At 36.9% G+C, this 26,723-nt stretch overlaps 1 protein-coding gene across 6 annotated transcripts in view; it reads right to left on the minus strand.

The window, feature by feature from the left end:
- Nucleotides 1-18,354, minus strand: part of FRRS1 (ferric chelate reductase 1) — a 41,585-nt gene extending 23,231 nt beyond the window's left edge. Inside the window, exons 1-7 of one of the 6 annotated variants that reach the window (XM_033093993.1) lie at nt 18,307-18,354; nt 9,367-9,456; nt 8,451-8,646; nt 7,261-7,397; nt 6,120-6,214; nt 5,270-5,417; nt 1,312-1,494 (exon numbers count right to left, since the gene is read on the minus strand). In XM_033093993.1, the coding sequence (XP_032949884.1) occupies nt 1,312-1,494; nt 5,270-5,417; nt 6,120-6,214; nt 7,261-7,397; nt 8,451-8,646; nt 9,367-9,369 (762 nt within the window). In that variant the 5' untranslated portion in view covers nt 9,370-9,456; nt 18,307-18,354. Of the gene's footprint in view, nt 1-1,311; nt 1,495-5,269; nt 5,418-6,119; nt 6,215-7,260; nt 7,398-8,450; nt 8,647-9,366; nt 9,984-18,306 lie in introns of those variants that run through there. The other 5 variants (XM_033093995.1, XM_033093994.1, XM_033093992.1 and 2 more) reach the window with 5 other exon arrangements.
- Between the last annotated feature and the right edge of the window lie 8,369 nt (nt 18,355-26,723).

A 26,723-nucleotide genomic window follows, 5' to 3' on the forward strand; every position in this document is an offset into this window, starting at 1 on the left:
CCATGTGAAGCCAAGAGCCTGGAAACTGCTCTTCTGGCTCTGTCCCCACAAGGTCTGATGGTAATTACAAAGGGAAATGGGGAACATGATTTGAACAATCGCAACATCAGTTGAACAAGTATGAAATTTCCCAACTTTAAAAGAAAAAGGATTATAATTTCTTATATGATATTTTTAAAGTATATGGCACAGTTAATATCTCATGGGTTTAAGTATATCATTTATTTAATGAAAGAGGGTAACAAGTGCATTCTAGAACAATATAGTAAAATATGTAGGTCATGTGCATATATTGCAATGTCATCACCCACCAAAAGAGTCATACCTGGCTTCCTGAAATACTTGCAACCAGAGTATAAGGACCAACGTGATCCGAGTGCACTTTTAGGGGAAATATTAGTTCTTCTATCACAGAATCTCAGAGTTCTTTTTCTTTTTTTGAAATGTGACCCCCGAAAGAAGTGATGTTAAGTTTAAACCTGACAGGAAAAAAACTGTCAAGAAAAGACTGCGTGCCTGTGCTCGTGTGGAGGGAAAGAGGCTTTCTCCATTTGTGGTCATCCCCGCCGCCCACAGCCAACTCTGCGTGGACAGGACTGACACAGGTCCCGGCCACAATACCTTCATCCTCGGCCCGGGGAAATCAGGATGTTATGCAGCACTCTGCTCTTCCACACCACAGCACAAGGCTGCCACCTACAGAATCATGTAATCCATTCAGCACTACCCAGGGAGAGCGAGGATCAGCTTAAAACAAACCTGCCTTCTGCAGATCAGAGAAAGGTGCCTACTGGTAAAGAATACATTTGTGACTGGACACTCCAGGTTTAATTTCCTGTTTGGGAAAGGCACCTATGACTACCAAAATGGGGGCGACAAGAGTAGCAACCCATGCTTTCATTGTTTGCCACTTGAGAAAACAACTTAGGAGTTGGAAAGCATCACAAACAACATGAGACTTTATGCAGAGCAATTTTTTTAAAACTGCACTTCCTGCTTTATTACAGAAAGATAGACAGAGATAGACAGAAAGATAAAGTGGCAAATCTACTGGAAATAAAACGATTTCCCTAACTTTCCTTAGGACTGTCTATTCTTAGAGGTATGTAATTGCCCAACTGTTAAAAACATGAAACACTCAAAGCTGTTTAATTTAGAATCTGTTCTGTTACTCTGCCCTTCCCTTTCCATCCCCTCCCCCACTTAAGTGTGATAATTTGATTCTGGAACAAACAGCTAAACTGCCATTGATTAGAGCTCACTCCAGTGACTCTCCTTTCATTACCACTCATATAAATGAGAAATACACACCATCCATCGGTCGTGAGAAAACGCAAAGGATAAATAGCCTTTACTGGGACCACTCATTTCAACCATCACTGATTGGTCATCTCGAGTGAAGGACAGGAAGACACAGGCACGCTCCTTCTCTGGGTCACAGTTCAAAGGACTCCGAACACAGAACTTCTTGTTCCCACAATCTGAAGCACTGAACTAGAAAAATGACAGGGAGAGAAAAGTCTTAATTATCAAACAAGCAGTTCATTTCCAATGACAGAAGAGCCACTACCTTGAAGGACAGGTTTTAACGAGAATAACTTTTCATAATGAGGATTCAAATAAGGGAAGAAAAAAACATGTCACAAATTAGAAATGATGAGAGCAGTAGTTAGGTTGTGAACTTTTAAACTTCATTAATTTTAATTAAAATTTGGAAGGCACATTAGTTGAACTATAATTGTGCCCAAGTATTAAAGTCTCTTTAGTACACAAAATATTTCACATTAATTATGTTCTGGAGCAAAGTTTCCGGTAAATTTTGAGAAAATTTTTAAGGCATATTTAAGTCCGCATTGACATTCTTGCCTAAAGGGTATTCTCTAGTTTTCAGAGGTAGAAATTTAAAAAGCAAACAAACAAACCCTTAGCAAGATTTTATATTTATATCCTGGACTCCTCCTTCTAGAATTCTGTTGAAATTTGATATTAAAGTAATGTAAGAAAGGGTTACTCCAATATATTCCACCACTCCAAATAATAGTAATAACAATTCAGCGGGGAGAAACAAGAACAATGTATAATGACTTAATTTAGGACTTTTTGGTATGCCAAAAAGAAAGAGTATCCAAAAATGTCAGCTCTACAATTTGACAAAGCAAATGAGCAGGCATCCTGTTAGAATGGTCCGTGACATTACATTTCAAAACAGAACTAAACATTACTTTACATACCTAGATGTAATAGGAACTGTATAGAAAAAACTCTCATTTCTTCTTCTATTCTAGTTCAGGCCACCAAATGTATGGGGGTTCTTCTCACACTAAGCTATTCTGCAATTCTCTGGACACCACTAGGTGTCCTATAACTCAATTCCATCCCAACAGTATCTACCTGAAGTTAGTGTTAGATCCCACAAGTTAAGGGCTCAGTCCCACGAAACTGCACCCACTTCAGATGCCAATCGCAAGTCCCAAGTTATCATTTGTACTTCTGACTGATCAGCCATAAACTGGATATTCCTACAATACCCTCCTTGGGTTTGATAATATATTCGAATGACTCACAGCACTGAGGAGAACAGTTTACTTATTAAATTACCAGTTTATTATGAAAGGATACAACTGCAGAACAGCCAGATGCATGGGGTGCATGGGGAAAAGGTGCATGGGGTAAGGTATGTGGGAAGGGGCGTGGAGCTTCCATGACCTCTCTCAGACACCACTCTCCTAGCACCTCCATGGGTTCAGTGACCCAGCTCTCTGACCCCCATACTTTTGGGATTTTTATGGAGTCTTCATCATGTAGGCATGATGGATTTTTAACTCAATCTTCATTACCTCTTCCCTCTCTGGAGAATGAGGTGTGGAACTGAAAGTTCTCAACTTCTAATCATAGACTGCTCTTTCTGGTGACCAGCCCCATCCAGGAATCCACCAAGAATCACCTCATTAGAACAAACTATGTTCATAACCCAAGAAATTCCGAGGGATTTAGGAGCTCTGTCAGACACTCCTATCAATCAGAAAATTAAAAGCTTTTAGGAGCTCTGTATCAGGAACTAGGGCCAAAGGCCAAATATTAGCAGGAACTGGGATACACACACACACACACACACACACACACACACACACACAAGAGGTCTGACAATTAAGTCCCCGAACTTGTTGCAACGATGTTGCTAACTTTTCCTAATATCAGAGGGGTTATTCATTATGAATTTGTACCAATTAGACAAACAGTTAACCAAGTTTACTATTTGGAAGTGCTGAAAGGCTGCATGTAAAAGTTAGACAAACCGAACTTTTGTCAACAATTCATGATGCTTGCATCACAATGCACCAGCTCACACGGCACTGTCTGTGAGGGAGTTTTTAGCCAGTAAACAAATAACTGTATTGGAACACCCTCACTACTCACCTGATATGGCCCTCAATGACTTCTTTCTTTACCAGAGATAAAGGAGATATTGAAAGAAAGACATTTTGATAACATTCAGGACATGAAGGGTAATAACTACAACAGCTCTGATGGCCATTCCAGAAAAAGAGTTCCAAAATTGCTTTGAAGGGTGGACTAGGCACTGGTGTGGGTGCATAGCTTTCCAACGGAAGTACTTCAAAGGTGACCATAGTGATATTCAGCAATGAGGTATGTAACACTCTTTCTAGGATGAGTTCGTGAACTTAATTGTCCGATCTCATATTGCATATTATTTCACAGGAACGTAAAGAGAAAGCATAGTAGAGTGGAGAACAAGCCACTGGGAACTAGGACACTTGAGTTTTGGTCTCTGCTCTCCCCTTGACTCCATCACGTCTGCTAAAGAACTTAATTCTCCCAGGATCCCATTACCTTCAATTCTACAACAGGGACTGAACAAAATCGACCTGAGGTCTCTTCTAGCTCTACAAACACTATAATCCTATGACTCTGAATGCACCTCTCTACAATTAACAATTAGAAATTTGGCATAGGGATACAATAAACGCTCCAACAAGAGCTAATAACGCCTTTTATGTGAAAAAGATGAAAAAATAACAATCTTGTCAACAGATTCCTACTGGGAAACTCAGGTTCACACTGACTGTTTACTCCCCTAAAGCAACTTTTAAATAAATAAACACTAAGACTAAGTAAACTACGAACTAGTGCATATAATAGATCTAAATGTATGGGCAAACAAAAGTACATTTATAATAACGTAATCAAATATAATTGCAAAATGTAGAAGAAAAGGAAAACAAAATGAGACATTACACAGAAGTAAAATTGTTTTACTTGGTCTTCTCTAAGAGAACAAAGAGTATAAAAAAGATAAGGGAAGGAAAAGAAAAAAAGAACTAATATTTATTGAATATCTATTAAGTGCAAAGCAGTTATAAACCTTATATTCATTATACTGCTTAATGCTCATAGTGATAAGAGTTAGATATTATTCTCATTTTATAGTTGAAGAAACTGAGACTTTGAGAATTAAATAATTTGTCCAAAGTCACACAGAAAGTAGACAAGTCAGAATTCAGGCGCAAGTTTCTTCTTTCAGCTGTAATAGTTTGCTTTTAAGATATTTTTCATTACATTCACTTCTGAATTAATAAGTCAAATTCATCAGAACTGCCTTCAGTAAAACATTTCTAATGTTTGTAACATGCATTACCCTTTCCAAGATATGTTTTCTTAATCATAATCCGTCTGAATCAGAGGGCCTACATGAATTTTACCTGATGAGCTTGCAAGAGTTTCTATACTCCAGCACATCGAAATCCTCAATACTCACTGGCCTTAATGAAATAAGATCTAAAAGTATACTACCATTTCAAGATTCTGTTCCAAATCTTGTCTAAATTTAGCTTAAGCTCTCTCTCCGTGTTTTATATTTGGTGATGGAAAGAAAAGAAAGAGAAAGAGAGACAGAGACAGAGACAGAAGCAAGGGGGAGGGGGAGACAGAGGGAGGGAGGGAGGAAGTTGCTGCTGCTCCATCAGATTTATTTTCAAATGGAAACATATCCACTGCTGGTATAGACTACGCGTCAATGTCATAACCACGCCTTGAACATGCAGGGTCTTGCACTCCCTCTATTCTAACGTTTAAGTCATACTGTTGTAACAATGACTTCCTTCAGATTTCCTGCAGGAAACCCAAAAACTTGCTACCCCAACTCCATACAGCTGCTTCTCCACACACTTCACCAAGCATAGAACCACAATTTCCAAGGAAGCTGTTATTTTTAGATTGCATTTAGTAAAACCATAAATATGTTACTTACTGATTTGGTTAAATGCGAGACTGGAGGTAACGTTGACAAAGGTGCCACTGTACCTTCAGGTGTTGTAAAAGGAAGTGCATTTGGCTGCGAAATTACAGGACCAGGAATCTTCACCCAGTAGGTTTTATACTTCTCAACAACCGTGACTCTGAAATTAAAATACAGAACACTGATTGTGGCCCATCAAAACTTTAGTGGGGAAAGAAAAAAATGAAGTAGGGACACGACTTAATAGTGCCTACTAGTGCTAGTTATGTCTCAGGCAAATCTCTAATGACTCTCTTCTGCACCCTCATTACATGAACTTTTATTGTACTCGTACGCATGCCCTAACTCTCTCGCGCTCTCTCTCTTCTCTTTTTTTCTTACTTGTTTCGGGCATATTCATGATGCCAGACCTAGAGACTAAACTGCACTGATTTCTATTCTCTGACATATAAAGAATATACTACTACTACTTGCTTCATAGTGCTCTGTTCAAAGGGCATAAGTCATCAAATTTCCAGACTAAAACAGGAGCAAATCTTTAAAAGTATTAGCCCAAAAACCCTATAGGCTCAAGTATTAATTGTGACTCTTATTAGTATGATGGTAACGCAATACTTCATTCACTCAACAAATGTCTATTAAACGCCTATCAGGTGTCAGGTCCTGTGTTACATACTGGGTATACACTGGTGAAGAAACCAACAAAACAAGCAAAACAATTGTTTACATCACTAAGGTGGTGTTATTACTAGACCAAACCTCTTCTATACAGGTGAATGTCCAATAGGTTTTAAAAATTATACAGACCATTATTGTTTAAATTACACTAGTTACAAGGCTGTTAACTCTTCTTTCTACTCACAGAAACTGTATGTGATTCGGGGCACTGTTTGGAGCATTCCAGTAGACTTTAAGTTCTGTTTTTTTGTGTGGATTTGTGTGACTCACAGCTGATCCCTGAAATAAAATGGAAAAGAACTATCATTCAGTCACTCAATAGCTTGGCATGGCTGGAACTATCACTTTGCAAAGTAATTTATTTTTGCATGACCTTGACATTCTGGTGAAGACTATTTTATTTAGAACAGGGATTCACGTACTCAATAAATGCATGTTAACTGATTGACACTATATTAGCAGTTGGCTCTGTGAATAAATTAGAGTCAGCAGAAATTTAAGAACTAAAAAGAGTTATGAATATCGGGTGTGTTAATGCTATATAGGCCTGCATGATATTTCACTTATACTATAAATGTATATCCCTTCCATTAATAGATGCAAGTAATATGCAGAGGATTCATCAAAAGAAATTCCTGCCCCCAAATATGTTGCGTTATATTTTAGTAATTCCTTTCTCTTGAACAATCTTATTTCCCACTTTCATTCATCAGGCAAATTCCTACTCATTCTTTGTGGCCAAGCTTTAGGATCATCTCCTCCAAAAAGCTCCCTCTCAATTACCCCAAACCTGTGTGTGCACACCTGCTACACTTCCCACCTCATCCTGTGCGTGCTTCTAACCCAAGTCATCACATTGTTCCACTCATGTGTCTATCTTATATCCATATACCCTATCTATGTGCCATATGACACATGTCCACATGTTTTACTTATGTGTAAGGCTATGAGCTGTTCCAGTCTTGTTCACCACCCAAGATAGTTCCTGGTACAGTAAATGTTTATTAAATGAATGAATGACAAAAATTAGACTTTGTCCCATTCTAGAACTCTATCTTCGATATTTACACCCTTCAGAAATCAATATGATAAAAAAATCAATATTATATAAAATATCAAATACCAGAAACTCTTCAAGCTACTGTCCTACCTTTCTTAAGATGCTGATGTGTAAAAATATATAATTGCCAGTAGTAAAATTAGGGGGAAAGTTGGACTGCTGCGAATCTATTTAGATGTCTGTACATGTCTATCTTGCAAACACCACCCCATAGTGAAAAGACCCATGGAAACTGACAGAAATCTGTTTCAAACTAAACACAAACCTGTGTATCTTCACAGGTCAGAACCTGTGACATCTGACTGTCGATCAATGTGAAGGAGCCAATAGGAGGGCCAGTCAGAGCCTCAGCATCACGTGCTTCTAAGAGAAAGCCTTTAAATTCTGGACCAGACAAAGTAACTGAGAAACACACAAAAAGATAATTTAAGAGATTTAGCAACATCCCAAAAGGAAACTGTTCAGAGGAGGCACAATCAGAGTTATGGAGAATCGGGTGTTCATACACAAAACTTTCGCAGGACAGAAAACAGTAGAAATCATCCTAAAAACAAAGTTCTAAACTATGTTCCATAGGACATCCACTCCATGAGATGTTAATAGCCATTCCACAGCAGAAAAAAAGGTAGGCAATGGTCAGGGGGTGATCCATGGGGGCAAATTAGTTTGGAAAATGCTGGATAAAAGTAATTATTTCTTTACCGCAAATTTTACTGTGCACTACAAAACTCTAAGAGATATATTATAGGTAACAAATTGCTTGTATTTTCCATGTATTCTTTTTGTTAGAGAGTACCTATCAATATTTTCCATTTCTAGAGTTGCAGAAAATAAAATTTGTATAATAAAATACTTTTATAGATACACCTTTGTCAGCCTACATTTTATCAAAAGAATAGGGGAAACATAAAATTACACATTATCAAGAAAAATAAGGGTCGTGGAGTTTGGATGGCTCAGTTGGTTAGAGTGCAAGCTCTCACCAACAAGGTTGCCGGTTCAATTCCCGCATGGGATGGTGGGTTGCGGCCGGTAACTAAGATTGAAAATGGCAACTGGACTTGGAGCTGAGCTGCGCCCTCCACAACTAGGCTGAAGGACAATGACTTGAGTTGGAGCTGATGGGCCCTAGAAAAACACTGTTCCTCAATAAAAAATAAAAAAAAATTATAAAAGAAATGATAAGAGTTTATTATATCTTAAACCAGATAAAATAAATTTTATTTTCCTTGAGTTAATAATACTGCTAATGAAGATACATTAAATAACGATAAAAACATATTTTAAAACCTGTTCTGTCATCTGCAGTAAACACAAAAATGGGAAGATGATGGCATCTTACCATAATAGGTGAAGAGATTTGACTAAAATTGTATAACTCCAATAGTAATAAAAATTCAACTTACAGTAAAAGAATAAAATACACAATGCCAATAGTTAGGCCCGGTACAGTACCTTTGATCTGATCTCCTGATGTGAATGTCATCTGGCTCACTGAAATATTGTGAATAGGATCAGTGCGTGGGGTATGACCATGTTCTGGAACCATTCCATGGCACGATTTTGTTACTTTTCCATTGGGATAATTAGCTACAGAGCTGAGGTGCAACAGAAGTATGAAGGCACCAACGGTAAACCCAGGAACTGCCATCTCAAAAAGAAAATTAAAAGCACATTATTTTCAGATGTAACTAATACAATATAAAAACTTTCATATCACAGGACAGTAATTTCAGAGAGTAATTCTAGAGAATTACTTTCTTTCAGTAATCAGCTAACTATATTCTCAGAAATATGTAATTTTAAAAATGTGGTATGTGAAGTCTGACCTGGATTTGAATCTCAGCTCTACCAATTACCAATTGTGAGACTTTAATCTAATCTACTTAAGCCTCCACTTCCTTACTTGAAAAATAAGAAAACTAAGGCCTTCCTTTCAGAGTTGTTTTAATAAAATGAAGATACAGCTGAAAGTCTGATAAGGAAGATAATAAACGTTAGCTTTCATTATTATCATTGGGGAATAATAATCTAATCCAATTAAAACAAAAAGTTTTATTCCACTTCATCCTAGAAAGCTTAAAAAACAATTAAGAGATGTTTCTTCTGAATTTAAATATCACCAGAATAAGTCTCTGAAACAAATTCTCCCTACTTGCCATTCAACTAACCTTTTTTTTTTTTTGCCATTAAACTAATCTTGATGACAGGGTAGATAAATAATTTGCAATACTGAAAACTGAGGAAAACAGACAACCAATTGCAAAAGACAATATTTCTATTACCTACAGCCCAAATACTTCTGATTTAAGAAACACAATTGTCAATCCAAGCAATTTTCTTCCTCTCATCCAGTTTATCCATTTCTTACCATCTGCCTAATAGGAAACCAGCTGCTTTATGTAGTCCCACTCTCTTCCAGCCCAGATCAATCACTTCATTTCGTGCACATGTTCAAAACCTGTAACTCAGAGTATATAACAAGCTAGGAATAAATAGGCAGAGACACGTTACATGGCAGTAAATAAAGTCAGCACTGTGGACAGGCTGCCGATGGGAAGAGCCCAAGAGGAGCTCATTCTCCATAGAAATGGGGTTTCCTATATCATAGATCTGGTTAGCGACGAAAGAAAAGCACCCTTAGAATCATTAGAATAAATTATCCTTTTACAGTCAAGTACATTACAAACAAATCCCCACCTTGGGGCAGAGCTAAACTACAGGAGTTCTGGCATTACACCAGGAATTATGCTGAGCACTACACACTTTAACCAGCCTTGCACCTCACACCAGTAGCTACACCAAGTAGAGAACATAAGATCTAATGTACTGTATACTGTTATATCCCTTTCTTTTATCAAGCACTGAAGCCAGGTAGAATTTTTCCCATTTAAGGATAACCAAGAGGAACAAAAGAACCAATCAAGTGCTTCGGAAAAAAATCAATAGCATAAGAGAAACACAATATTTCTCCATAGACTCCAAGGAAAAGCATAACTTTGAAAATGGTTAATTACTATAGGAAACAATAGGAAACTATAGGAAACAATATTTAAGGAAATAAATGCTAAAGAGTAGAGCACTAAGAAAATTTTTCTATCAAACATAGCTTTCAGGTCCCTTTGTTGGGGGCAGATCTGCTTTTAGGACCAAGCAAGATTTAATAGAGAAGACCAAAGTCATAATTTTAACCATTGTGACTTTGGCCAAGTTATTAAGATTAAATGCCGCAACGTGCCACTCACCTAAAGGATGATTATTGTGGGAAGAGTTAGTTCAGTTTAACAAATACTTTCTTGGCACTGACTTCCTGTCAGGTGAAAGTGAAAACAAGACTTGACTAGTCTCTGCTATGCACTAAGGAGATAAATAGCATCAATCAAGTCACTTAATCTCTATTTCAGTTTCTTCATTTGCAAAATATAGTGGGTGAAGCAGAATCAATTTAAGGCCACCTTCCACCTTAATATTATGATATTAGGAAAGCAAAGTGGAAACACATATTGGGAATAATTAGAGCAAGACACAACCACCTGTCATTCAGTAGGCAAGTATAATAAACTCGGTCAGAGAGAAAAGCAAATAGCAGTTTCTTTTTTCTTGGTCAGATGCTGGCCATTCAAGGTGAAGTTAGTTCTATTTTCATTACATGACGGTTTTCCAGTTGATTATTTCAGGACCAACCTTTTTTCAAACTAATACATTAATTCATTAGCCAACTTATGCCAATAAAATATGGAATATGGATAATGAGCTATAAGTTACAAGAAAAATTCCCACCAATTTTGTATGATTTTTTACAAGTTTTAATATTAACATTCTTCCGTGGATATAAATATAGAGAATGGAACAAAGGACATCATAACTTGCATTTTGTCATCCCAGGTGAAAGACAGATCTATTCATCCAAAAGATTAAAAGAGAGGTAATCCTGATTCTCTAACTGAAATATTCCCAATCTGATGAAATGTATAGTTTTCTTTCTTGCCTGAAAGACAGGCAATTAGTAAAAAGCTATAATGACTGCTTATACCATGTTCTACGTACATTTCACACAAAGACAAGATTTCAAAACAAATGTATTCTTTACTATTTAAATACCAAATCCTTGTACATGGTTGAATACGAAATCTGACAATTAAGTTTGCGAACTTATTGCAATGATGTTGCTAACTTTTTCTAATATCAGAGGGATTATTCATTATGAATTTGCACCAACTGGACAGTTAACCAAGTTTATTATTAGGTTGGTGCAAAAGTAATTGCGGTTTTTGCAATTATTTTTAACCTTCTAAACCGCAATTACTTTTGCAACAACCTAACATTTGGAAGTACTGGGGAAAAAAAAGTTAGACAACCTAAACTTTTCGCCAACAATTCATGACTCTTGAATCACGACAATGCACCAGCTCACACGGCACTGTCTGTGAGGGAGTTTTTAGCCAGTAAACAAATAACTGTATTGGAACATCCTCCCTACTCACCTGATCTAGCCCCCAATGACTTCTTTCTTTACCCGAAGATAAAGGAAATATTGAAAGGAAGACATTTTGGGCCGGCCCAGTGGCTCAGGCAGTTGGAGCTTCGTGCTCCTAACACTGAAGGCTGCTGGTTCAATTCCCAAAAGGGCCAGTGGGCTCTCAGTCACAAGGTTGCCTGTTCGATTTCTCGACTCGCACAAGGGATGGTGGGCTTCGCCCCCTCCAACTAACAACGGCAACTAGACCTGGAGCTGAACTGCGCCCTCCACAACTAAGATTGAAAGGACAACAATTTGACTTGAAAAAAGACCTGGAAGTACACACTGTTCCCCAATAACGTCCTGTTAAAAAAAAAAAAGAAGAAGAAAGGAAGACATTTTGATGACATTCAGGACCTCAAGGATCATAAGATGACAGTTCTGATGCCCATTCCAGAAAAAGAGTTCTAAAATTGTTTTGAAGGGTGGACTAGGCACTGGCGTTGGTGCCTAACTTCCCAAAGGGAGTACTTCGAAAGTGACCGCAGTCATATTCAGCAATGAGGTTATGTAGCACTTTTTTTAGGATGAGTTCGTGAACTTAATTGTCCGACCTCATATATATTATTGTAATTGTGGGCCACAGAGGCAAGTGATATTATTTAAGACAGCATATATATTACAACAAAGTAAAATTCAAATAAAATTAGAAAAATCCTGCTGAAAAATATTTAGATGTAAGAAAAAAGAGGACGTGTTAATTATGGATTTTTTAAATAAAGGTTATTAAATCTCTTTTTATTGTGTAACTCCACGAACATGTGAGAAAAATAAAAAATGAAGGAAAGCACAGCTTTTAAAACCATGTCAGATGATTAAGCTAGCAAATAACTAATCAAGTCTTGTTATATTGTATTCAAGTTCTAGCTCTTAATGTTAAGTCATTTATTTTAAATTAAGGCATCAAAGGAGTTCAAAAGTTAACATGAGCACAAAAAATTGTGGGAATTCAGCCCCGTAACACTTACTCTACACATTACCCAAGATGTGAGTGTAAGCACACGCTGAGTAGGTATGAGGTAACAAGTTTTTCTTAACTGTGAATAATAAGCCTCAAAAAAAGCAAAAACTTAACCAAAGGAGTTCACTATAAAATATCTAAATAATTTGGAAAAGGATTTTCTTTGTTGTTATATGCTGTGGGTTTAATTTTTTTACCATATCCAAAGTAATATGTTTACATTAGAACCCAAAAAAACATTTCAAGAGACATCATTTACACTTACCATACTTAATAAACTCATATATTTTTTATTCCTTCCTTTTTTTAATGCTGGTTACATCCAAAACATTGCCTTACAGTATATGTAGACCATTAAGTTTCAGCTTTGAATCAAGTTCTAAATAAGGAGTAGCAAGGATTTCAGTAAAAAAAAGGAGTTCTCAGAACTAAAAAAGAAACAAAGAAGCTAAGGAATGAAGAGGATTTTGGAGACAGGAGATGGATTTAGCCAATGAAAAATGTCTTATTCTTTCTTATTCACTTTGTAAGCCTAAACAAAACCTATAAATATGACAAATAAATTAGGAGTCTCACAGTGACCTTCTGTATGAGAAAAAAAAAATTTTATGAACCATAATATAAAAACGCTGCAATCCCTAAAGTATTTGAATGTTCCTTTCAAAATTACCATCCACTACTTTCTACAATGTTCAAGGTAAATTATTTCTTACTGAATACTGTTTTCATTGTATTTTATTTCTAGAATTACAATGGCATTATTTTAGTTTGCTACAAGTATAAATATTTCAATTAATTTATGAATTAAATATGCTTTTCCTTCTAGGCTTTTGGTCTAGAAACAGAACCTCCATTTATAATATTGCTTCTTTGTGCGGAATAAAGAAATAAAATGGTGTCACTATAGACAAGCAGCTAAATTTTAAAAATCAAGTAGGGTGAAGTATGAAAAAACAATTCTATTCCTGTTTTACCATGCCTGGGAACTTAAACATTTGAACTTTCCAGTGCTGCAGCAATGCCTGTATATATATAAACTTTGATATAACCGTCTGATTACCCCCTGAAGTACTAAGGAAAGCATGTTCACGTATCCAGACCACCTGAACTTCTATTATCCAGATCACCTATCATCTAGAAGATAATCCAGATGCTAAGAAATGCAGGGCTGATTTTTCTCAAGAATGTACTTGTTACAATACTAACCCTCAGCTTTTCTTACTTCTTCTGAACACGCTGGGTATTGCCTAGTTGTATTTCTGGTTAGCAAACCCTAAGACCTTTGAATAAATCTTTATCATTTATTTCTAACCAAAGACTCCTTCACTTACACTCAGTAAACAACTGGAAAATAAAATTTAAATTCCAAGCTGAATTAGAAATGAATTTTGGGACACAGCACTTTGTAAGGTCACCATTTCATCTAAATCTGCGGCAAACCTGTTGGGCTTTGAACTATGACCAAAAACCTAGAGGGACTGGGGTTAGAGGTAAAATAGGTGTTTACCCATAGAATGGCAAGGGTTAGGCAAAAGAAATTTTAGAAAAATAGGTAGAACCACAGAAGGATAAGAAGATTGATAAAGTCAAAAATGTTAAGACTGTTGACGTAAGAAATGTCCAAATCTGTAGAGAATTTTAATGAGTTTCTTTGAGCCAAACTGATGACAACTGCCGGGAAGCAAAATGTCAATGGATTATGAAAGTGTTCTGGAAAATGGAAGTTTTACAGTTTACTTCATACATTAGAATCAAAGGAGGAGATGTAAGGCAGGTTACATGAAATCCATTGGTGGTAAATTAAGGGGGTGGGAAGAAAGCAAAGTGGGGAAATCCCTGGGATTGGATAAAGAGTTAAATAGAGAGACACACACTTCTTTTACATTGGTGGGTACAGGATAGTTAATTAACATTTTGTAGCACATAGAGATGGTATTCAGGGACTAAAAAAACAATGAAGGGTTCTGTGGTCTCACCCCGGTGCAGTGGGTTGTGCCCTGAGGGGCCCAGAAAAAGATTCCTCTGATATAGCAAGTGTGTTATCTTAGAAGCAAAAAGACAATAAGGTAAACACTGACCTTCGTCAAGGAAGTTACAGGGCAAGGATGTGACTACTTGCCATGACCCACTTTTAGTTACGAATTTTTATGTTTAGTTAGGAATTTTTATGTTCAGACCATCCCACGTGGTTAATTTTGGTCTCTGAGTTTGTAGGGTCTGCCATGCTGGCCTCCCCTGGGCTTGTCAGTTTTAGTTTTCCATAAGCAGACTAAGCACAAAAGATATATGGAAAGTAATAAAATTTCTATGATGAAAAGGATTAGTTTTACTATACAGTGGGGAAGTAAGGGAACACAATGTGGAGAAAAAGGAAAAGAAACAAACATTTGATGAGAACCAGGTAGATACTACATCTAATATAATCCTTACAAGCAGATATTATCTTCAATTTAGAGACAAAGAAGGTGAGGCCAGAGAATATACACTAACGCATGTATAATTTTAGGATTAGACCTTAAATCTAACTCCAATATTCATGTTCTTTTCGACACCATTGCTCCCTCCTTGGAGAAGTGTGTGGAAAATAACAAGTCCAGCAAGGATCCAAATTTCACAATGAACGATGTGAGTGGGGACATATTGTGAAAAAAGCTGAACTCTAAATTAGCCTAATTCAGAATGTTGAGTCCACTCTGAGTCTGAGAAGCAATGTAGATATTTCTTTCACAGAACTAAAGCTTCTGAAAGAACGTGAAATCAACTAGTTCAATGCCTAAAAACACTGATAAATAGTAATTGCCATTATTTATTTTCACTACTAACTTTCTATATCACCAGTAGATGCTAATTTCATCTGAACACTACTGTGGTTAGACAGCTGAGATTTTCACTTATTTCTTTAATCCTCATTTAATTTGTTCAAACCTTCTGAAATATTTCAGAAAATTTGCTCCTCTTCTTTCCAGTAATTTAACTTTGCCTTCACAGAAAACTTCCACATCAAGAATTAGAATGACTTTGATAGCTGAATCTCAAATTATAGGGAAATTGAAAAAGAGGTCAAGTTCCACTTCCCCTAATAACAACGTTTCAGACTCCATTTTCACAGCAGGAAGCACAGGGAAAAATGATTTTTTTTAATTAATAATTGAATATGGAGGGCAGAAAAATAATTTTTCTTCTACCCTTTTAAGATCTTCTGGCTGGACTAATAAACATATTAACATGAGACAGATTAGCAGTAGAAAGACAAATTAAACCTCCTGTATATATGGGAGAGATCCAGGAGCACTGAGTAACTTGCTATGTTGGTGGAAGCCATCACCTTAAATAATACCTTCAGCTAAAGACAAAAGAAGCTGTTGGGGGTGTGGGAGTGGGATTGGGGAGGGTCCCACAGAAAGGGGAAGGGATTAAGAAGTACAAACTGGTTGTTACACAGTGGTCATGGGGATGTAGGGTATAGCATAAGGAATATAGTCAATAGTACTGTAATAACTACATCTGGTGTCAGATGGGTACTAAGTTTATGGGGTGATAGAAAGGAGGGAGTTGGGGGAAGGGTGAAAGCTGTGAAGGGATTAACAAGTATAGATTTGTAGTTACAAAACAGTCAAGGGGATGTAAAGTAAAGCATAAGGAATATAATCAATAATATGGTAATAACTATGTATAGTGCCAGGTGGGTACCAGTCAGGGGGATCACTTCTTAAATTACATAAATGTCAAACCAGTATGCTGTACACCTGAAATTAATATAAAATAATATTGAATGTCAACTAATTGAAAAATGTAAAAAAAGAGGGGGAAGACAAAGGGGAATAAGAGATTCGAAGTTCCGGGTATAAAACAAATAAGTCTTGGGGATGTAATACACAGCACGAGGAATATAGTCAATAATATTGTAATAGTGTGGTACGGTGTCAGATGGTTGCCGCATTATTATGGTGATCACTTCTATAGTATAGAGAATATAATCAATAATATTTTAATAACTATGTATAGTGCCAGGTGGGTACTGTTGAATAACTGTTATGTACACCTGAAACTAATATGATAATTGTATGTTAGCTACATTTTAATAAAAAAAATCTTAAACAAAAAAAAGGTTGGGGGTGGAGAGTCAGTTAAGGGAGGTTACCTGGAAAAGCACCATAAACAAGGGTAAGAGATTGTTATGCAAATTTAGTCTCTGCAGTCTCCACAGATAGTGAGGGCAGGCCTGGTACAGTGCTGGAGCCACCTTTACAAATGGAGATTTCCCTTAGAATTGTAAATGTCCTTTTACAAGGGGTAAGTTCAGCTTAGTTACAGAGATTCTCCCATGTCTGTTCCTTAAAATAAACCAGCCTAAAATAAATCAATATCCCAAAGAGGTATATTTGGGGGTGGCAAACTCTGGTTTCCCTCAAAAGCATATAGTGCTTTATAATTTTAAAAACACTACAAAGTATGCATATGTAAAGACTGTACAGAAATACACTAAATTATTTGTAAGGTGTTTAGATTACTTTTCAAACATTCTGTTCCTTTTACTGGGGTTTTTGTTTGTTTTTGTCTTAATAAATAAAACCTCTATCCCTCTTTTAAGATCCAGTTAAAATACCATCAATTACTGTGTCCTAGGAGAGCGTGAGCAGTATGAACTAGTAGAACTCATCCCTTTAAACAGAACCATCCTTAAAAAGTTTAGCTCACTGTTTTCAATAAACCAACTGTCGTGCGGGGTGTCAGGCGGGGTCTCTGGTCCCACTCCCCACATAAGAACGCAGGACATGGTGAGGCCAAAAAGGAACACCCACGGAGCCATAGGTAGGGGAGTCATACCACTATACTCTCACTGGCGGCTGGGTTGGAGACACAGGAACCAGGAGCAACACAATTCTCAACCCTCACTGTGCCGCGTGCAGACTCAGCCACCATCTTCTTGCTAGCTCCCCCTTTTTTTCTGCTAGCCTAGCCACAGCAGTTATATTGGTGCCCAATGGCTCACTGGTTACAGCTGACGGCCAACTAGCCACAGCTGATGGCCATTTGATCACAGTTGATGGCCATTTACTACCTGAGCCAGCACCTTTCTATGTGAGGCCGGGAGCCTGGAAACTGCTTTTTGGGGCTCTGTCCCCACACCAACAGACCAAATTTTAGTTTCCTCCCTCTGTACCATCCAAGTACAAAACTCACAGCTTTCAACTTTTTTAATTCATGTAAAAAATAAAATAGCTAAACTGAAAAGTTTAGCTTTGTAAAGAATTATTCCTGCTAACTCATTTACAAATTGAAAAATCGCCGTTGCCCCTAGGGCAGCATGACAAGACGCAAAAAAAATTAAGGGCAGAGGTAACACCTAGTCACCCCAGAGCTTCTCTGAAAATCTAAAGACACACCAGGGGTCGGGGTTGGTGGGAGCTATAATTTCTAGATTAAAAGACACTTTAAAAACCAAGTAAAGCTCTAAGTAAACTTCATATAGGTAATTATGTCATTTAGTTTAAATACAAAAGGTAGATCCCATAGTTTAAAATTTAAAAATACACTAGTGCATGAACAAAGTCACTGCTTTTCAGGATCTCTACTTACAATCACCCTTTCCTTGGGTTTAAAGCTTGTTAGTCAAAGTCATGAGACATATTATTAACCTAACTTGTTAGTAGTGAACACTCATTAGCTCAATATAAGCTCCAGGACATAGTTTGTTAATAAAGCATCCAGCCTGTGTCACCAATTGCCCCCAGTCAGCACAGGGGCCTTCTCTTAGTACTGTCACCTAGCTGGATTCAATTCTTAAATGCTTTGCAAAGAGCTCTGACATGAAAACAGGAGACACTTACCTCGAGACATAAGGAGGCACTTACCACGAGAAGCAGCAGCGAAGAGAGCCTAGCCAACTTCCGGTTTTGTTACAACTTGTTTCACATTTCAGCAGCTGGGTGGAGCCAGTTTATCCAGTACCCAGAGGAAACTTCCCAAACTTAGCTGCAAAACTTGATCTGCAAGACCAGTACTCATTTTAGGACTCCATTTCTGAGAATTAAGCATTCAGTTTTACACAAAGGAACATTTTTTGCCTGCTGGTAATTGTTTCACCAAGAAAATTATGTTTTTGTCTTTAACTGCAAAATCATTGGAAAATACATGCCTGTCCTATATAATGCTAAGTAGAGACAAACAAAAGAACCTACTTGTGATTAGGTAGGGTTGCCAAATTTAGTAAATTAAAATATAAGATGCCTGATTAATTCGAATTTCAGAATAACAATCAATCATTCTTTAGTATAAGTATTGTCTTATGCGATATTTGGCATATACTAAAAAATGATTTGTTGTTTTTCTGAAATTCAAATTTACCCTGGGTGTCCTGTATTTTATCTGGCAACCCTATGTAGGATATAACAGAAAACAGCAAACAATTTCAATTAACTGCAAAAGGTGTAACAGATTGCATAGAACTGATACCTTTGAAAGTGTAAATGGCATAAAGCAAAATAATTATTTTGAAAAATTTACCCTGAAATTTAGGAGTTTTGTTTCTTTTAAAGCCTTTAATCTTGTTTTTCACAAGATTTTTGGAAAGAAAAAAAAATAGGGCCAAGAATAACAATGTATCTGAAAATATTGAACACTCCACTTCAGATTATGACTAACATTTGCAGTCTGGAAAATAGAGTGTCACACCCCCCCTTGACCTGTGATCACTGGTTGGCAATCAACACTAATAAATTCTCTAAAACCATTTTAAAAGGACATGAGAGAGGTGAAAGTCACCATCACTTTACTCTTTCTAAGAACTAGTCACAACTAACAAAAGCCCCTCTCTACAACCTCTAAAACCTTTAGAGAGAGTTTTTAAATAAAGATGATTCAGAGCTGGTTTTCTACCCAATAACTGCTTGGAACTGGAACAGATTAAAACTAAGTCAGTTGATCTTCGGTACTACTATGTAAAGCCTCAGGTGGTGGTGACATAGCTTTCTGAAGTTATAAGTAGACCCTTTCCAGGAATAGTCCCCAATGAGTAGATACTGTGCATGCCAAAAGCATGATAAAACACCCATAAAACAAATAATTCTCAGAATATATTATCAGGATCTGTCATCCTATGACACTCGTTGGAAGCAGTGTTGTATAGTGGGAAGAACTGAATGGTGAGGCGTAGCTCCATCCAAAACCACCCTTTCCAGGCTTATCATTTCCTTTAAAGTCCCCACCTATGATTCCCCTTATCAGTCCCTCCCAGAAGTTCACCTCTATCTACCAAGCTTTCTTCATCAGCTACTTGTCAGCTGTCACAAAGGAAACAAAATTGATTAAAACGTTCAATGGAGCTTGGACTCTGAGAAGTTGACACTACCCTCCTGGATCTCTGAGAAGTTGACAGTACCCTCCTGAAAAGTATTTAAATACTTATTCACAAATTCATTTTAAATGACAACGAACTCATTACATGTTAACATAATTTTTATGTTGGTTTTATGATTGTTTTCAAAAATAAGAATTTAGTGAGAGGATTAGCACTGTTTAAATTTTTGCAGATCTTTTTACTGCCTGGTATGACATAAGAGAGCGGAATTCTCATATCTGCTTCCTTATTCAATCTGCTGCAATATCATATAATGCATGCAGGCACGGGAAAACTCCACTGTATACTCACAAGAGAATGAAAATGAATAAGGCAAATAAACTATAGCAAGAATAATAATTACTATCTATTGAGCACCTTGACCAAGGCACATGTATTATCCTATCTAAGTCTCACAATGACTCAAAGTGAAAGATGTTACTATGGACATTCTAGAGCTGAGAGTGCTAAGGATGTGTGTGGCTCAGTAGGTTGCCCAAAGTCAGGCAAAGAAAAGTGCTAGACAGAGTTCTAAGGCAGATCTACTAATTCTCTACAATGAACCTCACTGCCAAGTCTGAATGAGGACCAAACTTACAAACTTTCCTTTTCTATTTATACTCAGCATTTCATTAAAGATTGCATTAAAGTAGAACATCTTGAATTGAGTAGACCCTGCTTCAACTCAATAAATCCAAATCCATCATCTACAATGATTACATTCTCACTTGGCTTTTAATTACGTCCATCTCATCCAAACAACCAAATCCAACTCCTCTTCTCCATCTCCACTGCCATCATTCTGGCTTATGCCTTCACTACTTCTCCAATGGACCATAGTCATTATCTACTAAGTGCCTCCAGTTTCTCATCAACCTAATTAACATAGTGATGTTAATCGTTCTAAAGTATAACTTATATTATGTAACTCTCCTGTTCAAAATATCTTACTGGTTATTACTGAATGAATAAATGTAAAGAATCCAGACAAATGGTCAAATGAAATAATATCTGTAAAGCACAGTGTAAGGCACAAAAATAAATATTTAATTAATGGTAGTTAAAACAAACAAAAAAAAAGTTTTAATGGTGGATTTGTAAATTAAAAGCCCCATCTTTCCAGTACTATAAATAATAAGTTATTCCAAAATCATCCATAGACTTCTGACCAAACTCTGTTCACTAAATCCATATTTTACATATTCTCTAACAATACAGTACCATTCTCAGCATTAGATTAGTGGTATCAACATTCTTCATATTTTTCTCACCCACCAGTTCAAGGTCACTTCACATTATGCTCCCCTAAACACAGCCAATTCCTTAAATTACTCAACATAATGTGACTTCCCTATGATGGCTGATCCTGGAGAATACCTGCCATTTTCCCCACACCTCTGGCTAGAACTATCTGGTCTTCAGAAAGGTAACTAATATTATTTCTGAGACCCAGTTTTGACTTATTTAGATAAAATAAATCTCTTCAAAAATATTCTTATTTTCATTTTTTTTTCACTATAAAACCATTTGGAGATGATTTGAAGTCATTTCCTCCAGTGTAAATACATACAGGGTAGCTCTTTGCTGGAATAGAACATTGCCTTCTCTTAATTTTCAAGTGAGATATTCCTTTGTGTGACACACTGTCTTGCTCACCGCAAAATGTATAAGCATTCCTGACCCTAGCTATTAAATACCAGAAGCCTTCTTCTTTGCATTCATTGTGATAATCCAAAAAATACCACACACATTTCCAAAGTCGTGTCAGAAAGCAGAAATAACGCCTCAATCCACTGTGTAAGGGTGTGATTAGATAAATGATTCTGGGTCCCAATGGAATGATGTGTCTTGCTTTCAAGAAAAATACCAAAACAGAAAAGACCTAGAGTACTATCCATTCCTAGTAAAGAATAGTACTTCAAGTTGGCAGATAAACTCAAGAGAAGCTTGGCTTAAAATGTCTATGAAAAAGCAAAGGAGTGTAGTGAAAAGAGCATGAGATCATCCTGGACAAATCACTTATCCTTTCTGTTTTTGTTACCTCAAGGGGGAAAATGAGACATTATAACCAGAACTATAGATTCTGTAAGATCTCATGCCAAATTCTGAATGTAGGATTCTGAAGACCAAGAAGACAGGATACAATGGGTCAGAAAAATCCTGTACTTCTAGAGTGAAAGTTCACTTAAAAAACAAAAAAATTATCACAATTATTCAATGAATATTTTGTCAAGCACCTACGATATGGCCAACACTGTGCTATGCAATAACTTATATTTGTAAAAAGTGGCTCTATAGCTACTCTAACATATTGTAATATGTTAGGTGGGGGAGAGAGAGAGAGAGAAGCTTAATTACCTGATAAACTCATATGTAGACACAGTCTCCTTGCTTTCCAAACATCTGACCTGAGCTCACTCTTTGTCTAATACTCAACATTGTATGTTTTATGAAGAACAAGTTTGGTTTGTGTTGGCATAAGCAAATCCACTCTCACAACATTAACTATCTCCTTGATGTTAATAAACACCTAATATATTAATGTCACGAGCATCTGCTAGGCACACAGACTGTGCTCCAGTCTCTTCCTGCAAGTCAGAGGGACTAACCCTTTAGAGAATCTCAGACTCCCAGGATCTGCCTGGCACTGACTGAGGCATACATGGTAGCCATGGCTTCGAGTGAAAATTAAGGCAAACACACAGGTCTAGTGCCTTTCAATATGCTCATTTATTCACACAGAAAATGCAGTGGGAAGAATAGCCTCCTTAACATCAATATCACACAACAATATAATCATAGCAATATGGCCATCAACACAGCAATAACAATTCAGTAAAGTATTTTGATAATGAACCAGTCTCAGAGTCAATCAGAATCCAGTGTGCAAGGTGGCTGGTCTGGGAGGTCAGTCCAGCAGAGGTTTGGTCTGAGTCTGATGGAGCAAGCAGATTTTTGGAGCAGAGGTGCAGCATGGTCACCTCTCTGTCAGGATCGGCTCTCTGAGCTGTCAAAGTCCTAGGTTCTTAAGGACTTCAGTAGAGCCATACGACGTCACATTACCAGTCCACACAGACTTGTTTCCTATCAGTCCATGCAGCTGCTGCACGATCCATCTTCATGGGGAATTTCCACAGCACTCAGTGTCCAAGATTGGGTTACTCTTGCTCGTACAAAATGGAGTCACTCTTGCTCGTATAGAAACACAGTTTTCAGGGGCACTCTACACAATTAGTAAATGCAAGTCCTGTTTTTCTAAGTGCTTCCAAGGTAATTGAACATCGCACCATTCAAAAACTGAACTCACTCTATTTTCTCCTCTGCCAGCACTTGTGGTAGACTGAATGGCCCCCTGCAAAAGATATCCACATCCAAATCCCTGGAACTTTTGAAGGTTACCTTACATGGTAAAAACAAAAAAGGGGGGGTGGCCTTTGCTGATGTCATTAAGTTACGGATCTTAAGATAGAGAAATTATCCTGGGTTACCCAGGAGTGCCCTAACTGCAATCACAAGTGTCCTTAAAAGAGAGAATGGGAAGATTACACACAAAAGAAGAGGAGAAGATGATGTGACCATGGAGGCAGACATTGGAATGATACAGCCACACCCAAAGAACGCTATCAGAAGCTGGGAGAGCCTCTGGAGGGAGTGTGGTTCTGCCAACACCTTGACTCTTGCCCAGTGATACTGATTTTGGACTTCTGGTCCAGAACTGAGGGAATAAATGTCCATTTTTTAGCCACCATGTTTGTGGTATTTTGTTACAGTAGCCATAGGAAACTAACTAACTCCCTTTTCCAATTTCTCCTTTATTTTTAAATATCAATCATTGGCACCCATTCTCTTCAAGACTCAAGCTAAACCTAGAGATGACTTCAACTTTTTGTCTCTTTCATAACCGATAACTCAGTTTTTCAACTCACAGTCACAAGCCATTTATTAGTGGATAGTAAACTTTTTAGTGGGTCACAATCAGAAAAAAATTCAATGAAATAAAATAGAAAAGAAAATATCCAAGTGCATTACATATGATAATGGTAGTAAATATCTTTCATGAGTTTATTTTGATTATAACTGTGAGTGGATATGTCCTGGTTTGTGAGGTAAAATGTATTTCTTACTGTGGGCGACAGCCTAAAATGGTGAAACCAATTGCAATTGATCTCTCACCAAGTCAATTATCAGTTGCTCCTTTCTCAATACTCACACATAGGCCTTCTTCTTACTTGTCTCTTCTGAGCTGGGGAACATGGTGCTTTGGAATTGAATCACCCAGGGTTTGAAGATCATCTCCATCACTAACCTTGTAGCCTGGACCTCTCTGAACCTGTTTCCTCATTGTGAAATGAAGATCATACTACTTTCCTCATTATGTTGCTGTAAAGTGCTTAGTTCAATGCCTGAACATAAAAATTGTTCAGTAAATGGTATACACCATAATTTTCTATGTTCGAATTCTTTGGAGTACAGTAGTAGTCTTCTAACTAATCTCTCTAACTTCATCTCTCATAACCCCCACTAATCCTGCCAACAACAGTCCAACATCAGGTTAGTCTTCCTAAAGTACAAGTATTGCTTTTATCAATAATGTGCTGTGATTTACCATTATTTATAGAGTTAAATCAATACTCTTTCTGACATTTGAAGCATTACATCACAACATTCTCACTGCTATACTCAGCAGGTATTGCTGACTAAATCAACCCATTGAACACAAAGATTTGTTCCCATGTTTCCACATTTCCTCATGCTGTTCCCTTAACTCCTTTCTTCCTGCCTATTAAACACCAGACATTTTTCAAGGTGTAGCAAAAGTCCCAATTTATCTATAAAACTTTTCTGATAATCAGAACTAATATTAGTTCCTCCATTATAAAATGACAGCATGGCCAAGTTAAAAAAAAAAAAAATCATGTTCTCTGAAGTCAGACCCACCTAGGCTGAAATCCCAGTTCTGCTCCTTAATAGTTGGTTGAATTTAGGCAAGTTACTTACCCTTCTAATCTCACTTTATTTGTATAAAGAAGGTAATGATACATAAGTGAGGTTGTTGTGATGCTTTCATGAGATAATATCTCATCACACTGACACCAGAATGATCTTAAAAACTTGCTCATAACACTACCTTTAATGTTTTATATTACAGAAAATACTCATTATATAAGCTGCCATTCCCACACTCAAGCAGTCATCATTAATTTCTTGTAATAGTGCAATACTGTTTAGTACTAAACCCAGACATGTCCTCAGACCCTTCTCAGTATATTACACCAACTAGCCTATATGGATGCAAATTCACACCAGAACAGAACTCCAGAACACGAGAGTAGAATTTTGCAGTTACACCTTGTCCCTGGAGCAGAAACTGTGCCTTTACTTTCAATTCCTCTTTTTAGGAACTTGAAAAATCAATGTTAAATATAAGGTCTTACCTTAATTTAAGTGGTGGGAAGACGGATACCTAGAAAGTCCCCCCCTTTTTTTAAATTATGATTGTTACTTCCTTTTTTTCTTTTTTTAAAGATTTTATTGGGGAATATTGGAGAACAGTGTGTTTCTCCAGGGCCCATCAGCTCCAAGTCATTGTCCTTCAATCTAGTTGTGGAGGGCTCAGCTCAGCTCCAAGTCCAGTTGCCATTTTCAATCTTTAATTGCAAGGGGCACAGCCCATCATCCCATGCAGGAATTGAACCTGCAACCTTGTTGTTGAGAGCTCGCGCTCTAACAAACTGAGCCATCTGGCTGCCCCTCTGGAAGCTCAGCGGCAGCTCATTGTCTTCAATCTAGTTCTGGAGGGCGCAGCTCACTGGCCCACGTGGGAATTGATCCAGCAACCCTGTTGTTCAGAGCTCACGCTCTAACCAACTGAGCCATCCAGCCACCCTAGAAAGCACCTTCTTTTGTTTTACCTTTTTCAAACTCGATTTGAATTCCAGTTCATTTTTAAGGCCAGATTATCAACTATAATAAAAGCTCAGCTGACATTCTGTTTCTTCTTTAATTACATGTTTTTCTTTTTAGCATTTTAATTTAGTGCAAGACAATATTAATGCTTTGTAATTACATGCCACAGAGATGGTACCAAGGATCAAAGTAAAATATTAAAAGATTTTCTCATCTCTACTAGATCGTTAATAAAATCTCCATCAATTACCCAGAGACACGACAGAAAGTCAAGTCTTGATGATTACAATCAGTGGCTTCTATTATTTCCTATCAATTAGGGTTGTACTATACTTAAATTTCTACCATACCTGTTATTATATCAATTAAAGCAAATAAAAGGAAGAAACTAAAATTAAAAAAAAAATTAGGAAAGGAAGAAAATAGAATCCATTTAGTAATAACCTAGATCTATTCAGTAATAATCTAATTTTTTTGTTTACCAAAGTTTAACAATGAAAGAATAGTATAATTTGCTATAGAATTTTGCTTTAGTATCTCTTGGGCCATGTGACTTTTTAAAATGTCATTCGTATACAAAATAACTTGGGTCCCATTCTATTGAAAGCCTTTAACATATACAAAAGTAAAATAGTGATAAAACTGAAAATAAGCTATATATTGCACAGTCAAAATGAGAAGAAATATATTTATGAACTGAATAAAATGTCATTGGTTTCTTTTAGGCACAAAACATTATATAATCAGGGTAACATTTATAATAAAAGTTGGCCACTCACCTAGTCATTTTTGCAAGAATCCTTTTTCTCCATTGGGTAAACTTTTGAAGTTATAGAATTTTAAATTAAATGAACATAAAGCAATAAACAAGAAAAGGTGCTAGCCCTCAGGAACTTCCAGTTTAGTAAGGCAGAGAGCAATCTAAATAATCAGTGTAAATGGTGTCTTACTTGCTGTGGGAGATTTTATAAAACGCTATGGAAATCAAGACCAACATCTTGC

The sequence above is a fragment of the Rhinolophus ferrumequinum genome, chromosome 22, assembly GCF_004115265.2.
Source record: "Rhinolophus ferrumequinum isolate MPI-CBG mRhiFer1 chromosome 22, mRhiFer1_v1.p, whole genome shotgun sequence".
Taxonomy (NCBI): domain Eukaryota; kingdom Metazoa; phylum Chordata; class Mammalia; order Chiroptera; family Rhinolophidae; genus Rhinolophus; species Rhinolophus ferrumequinum.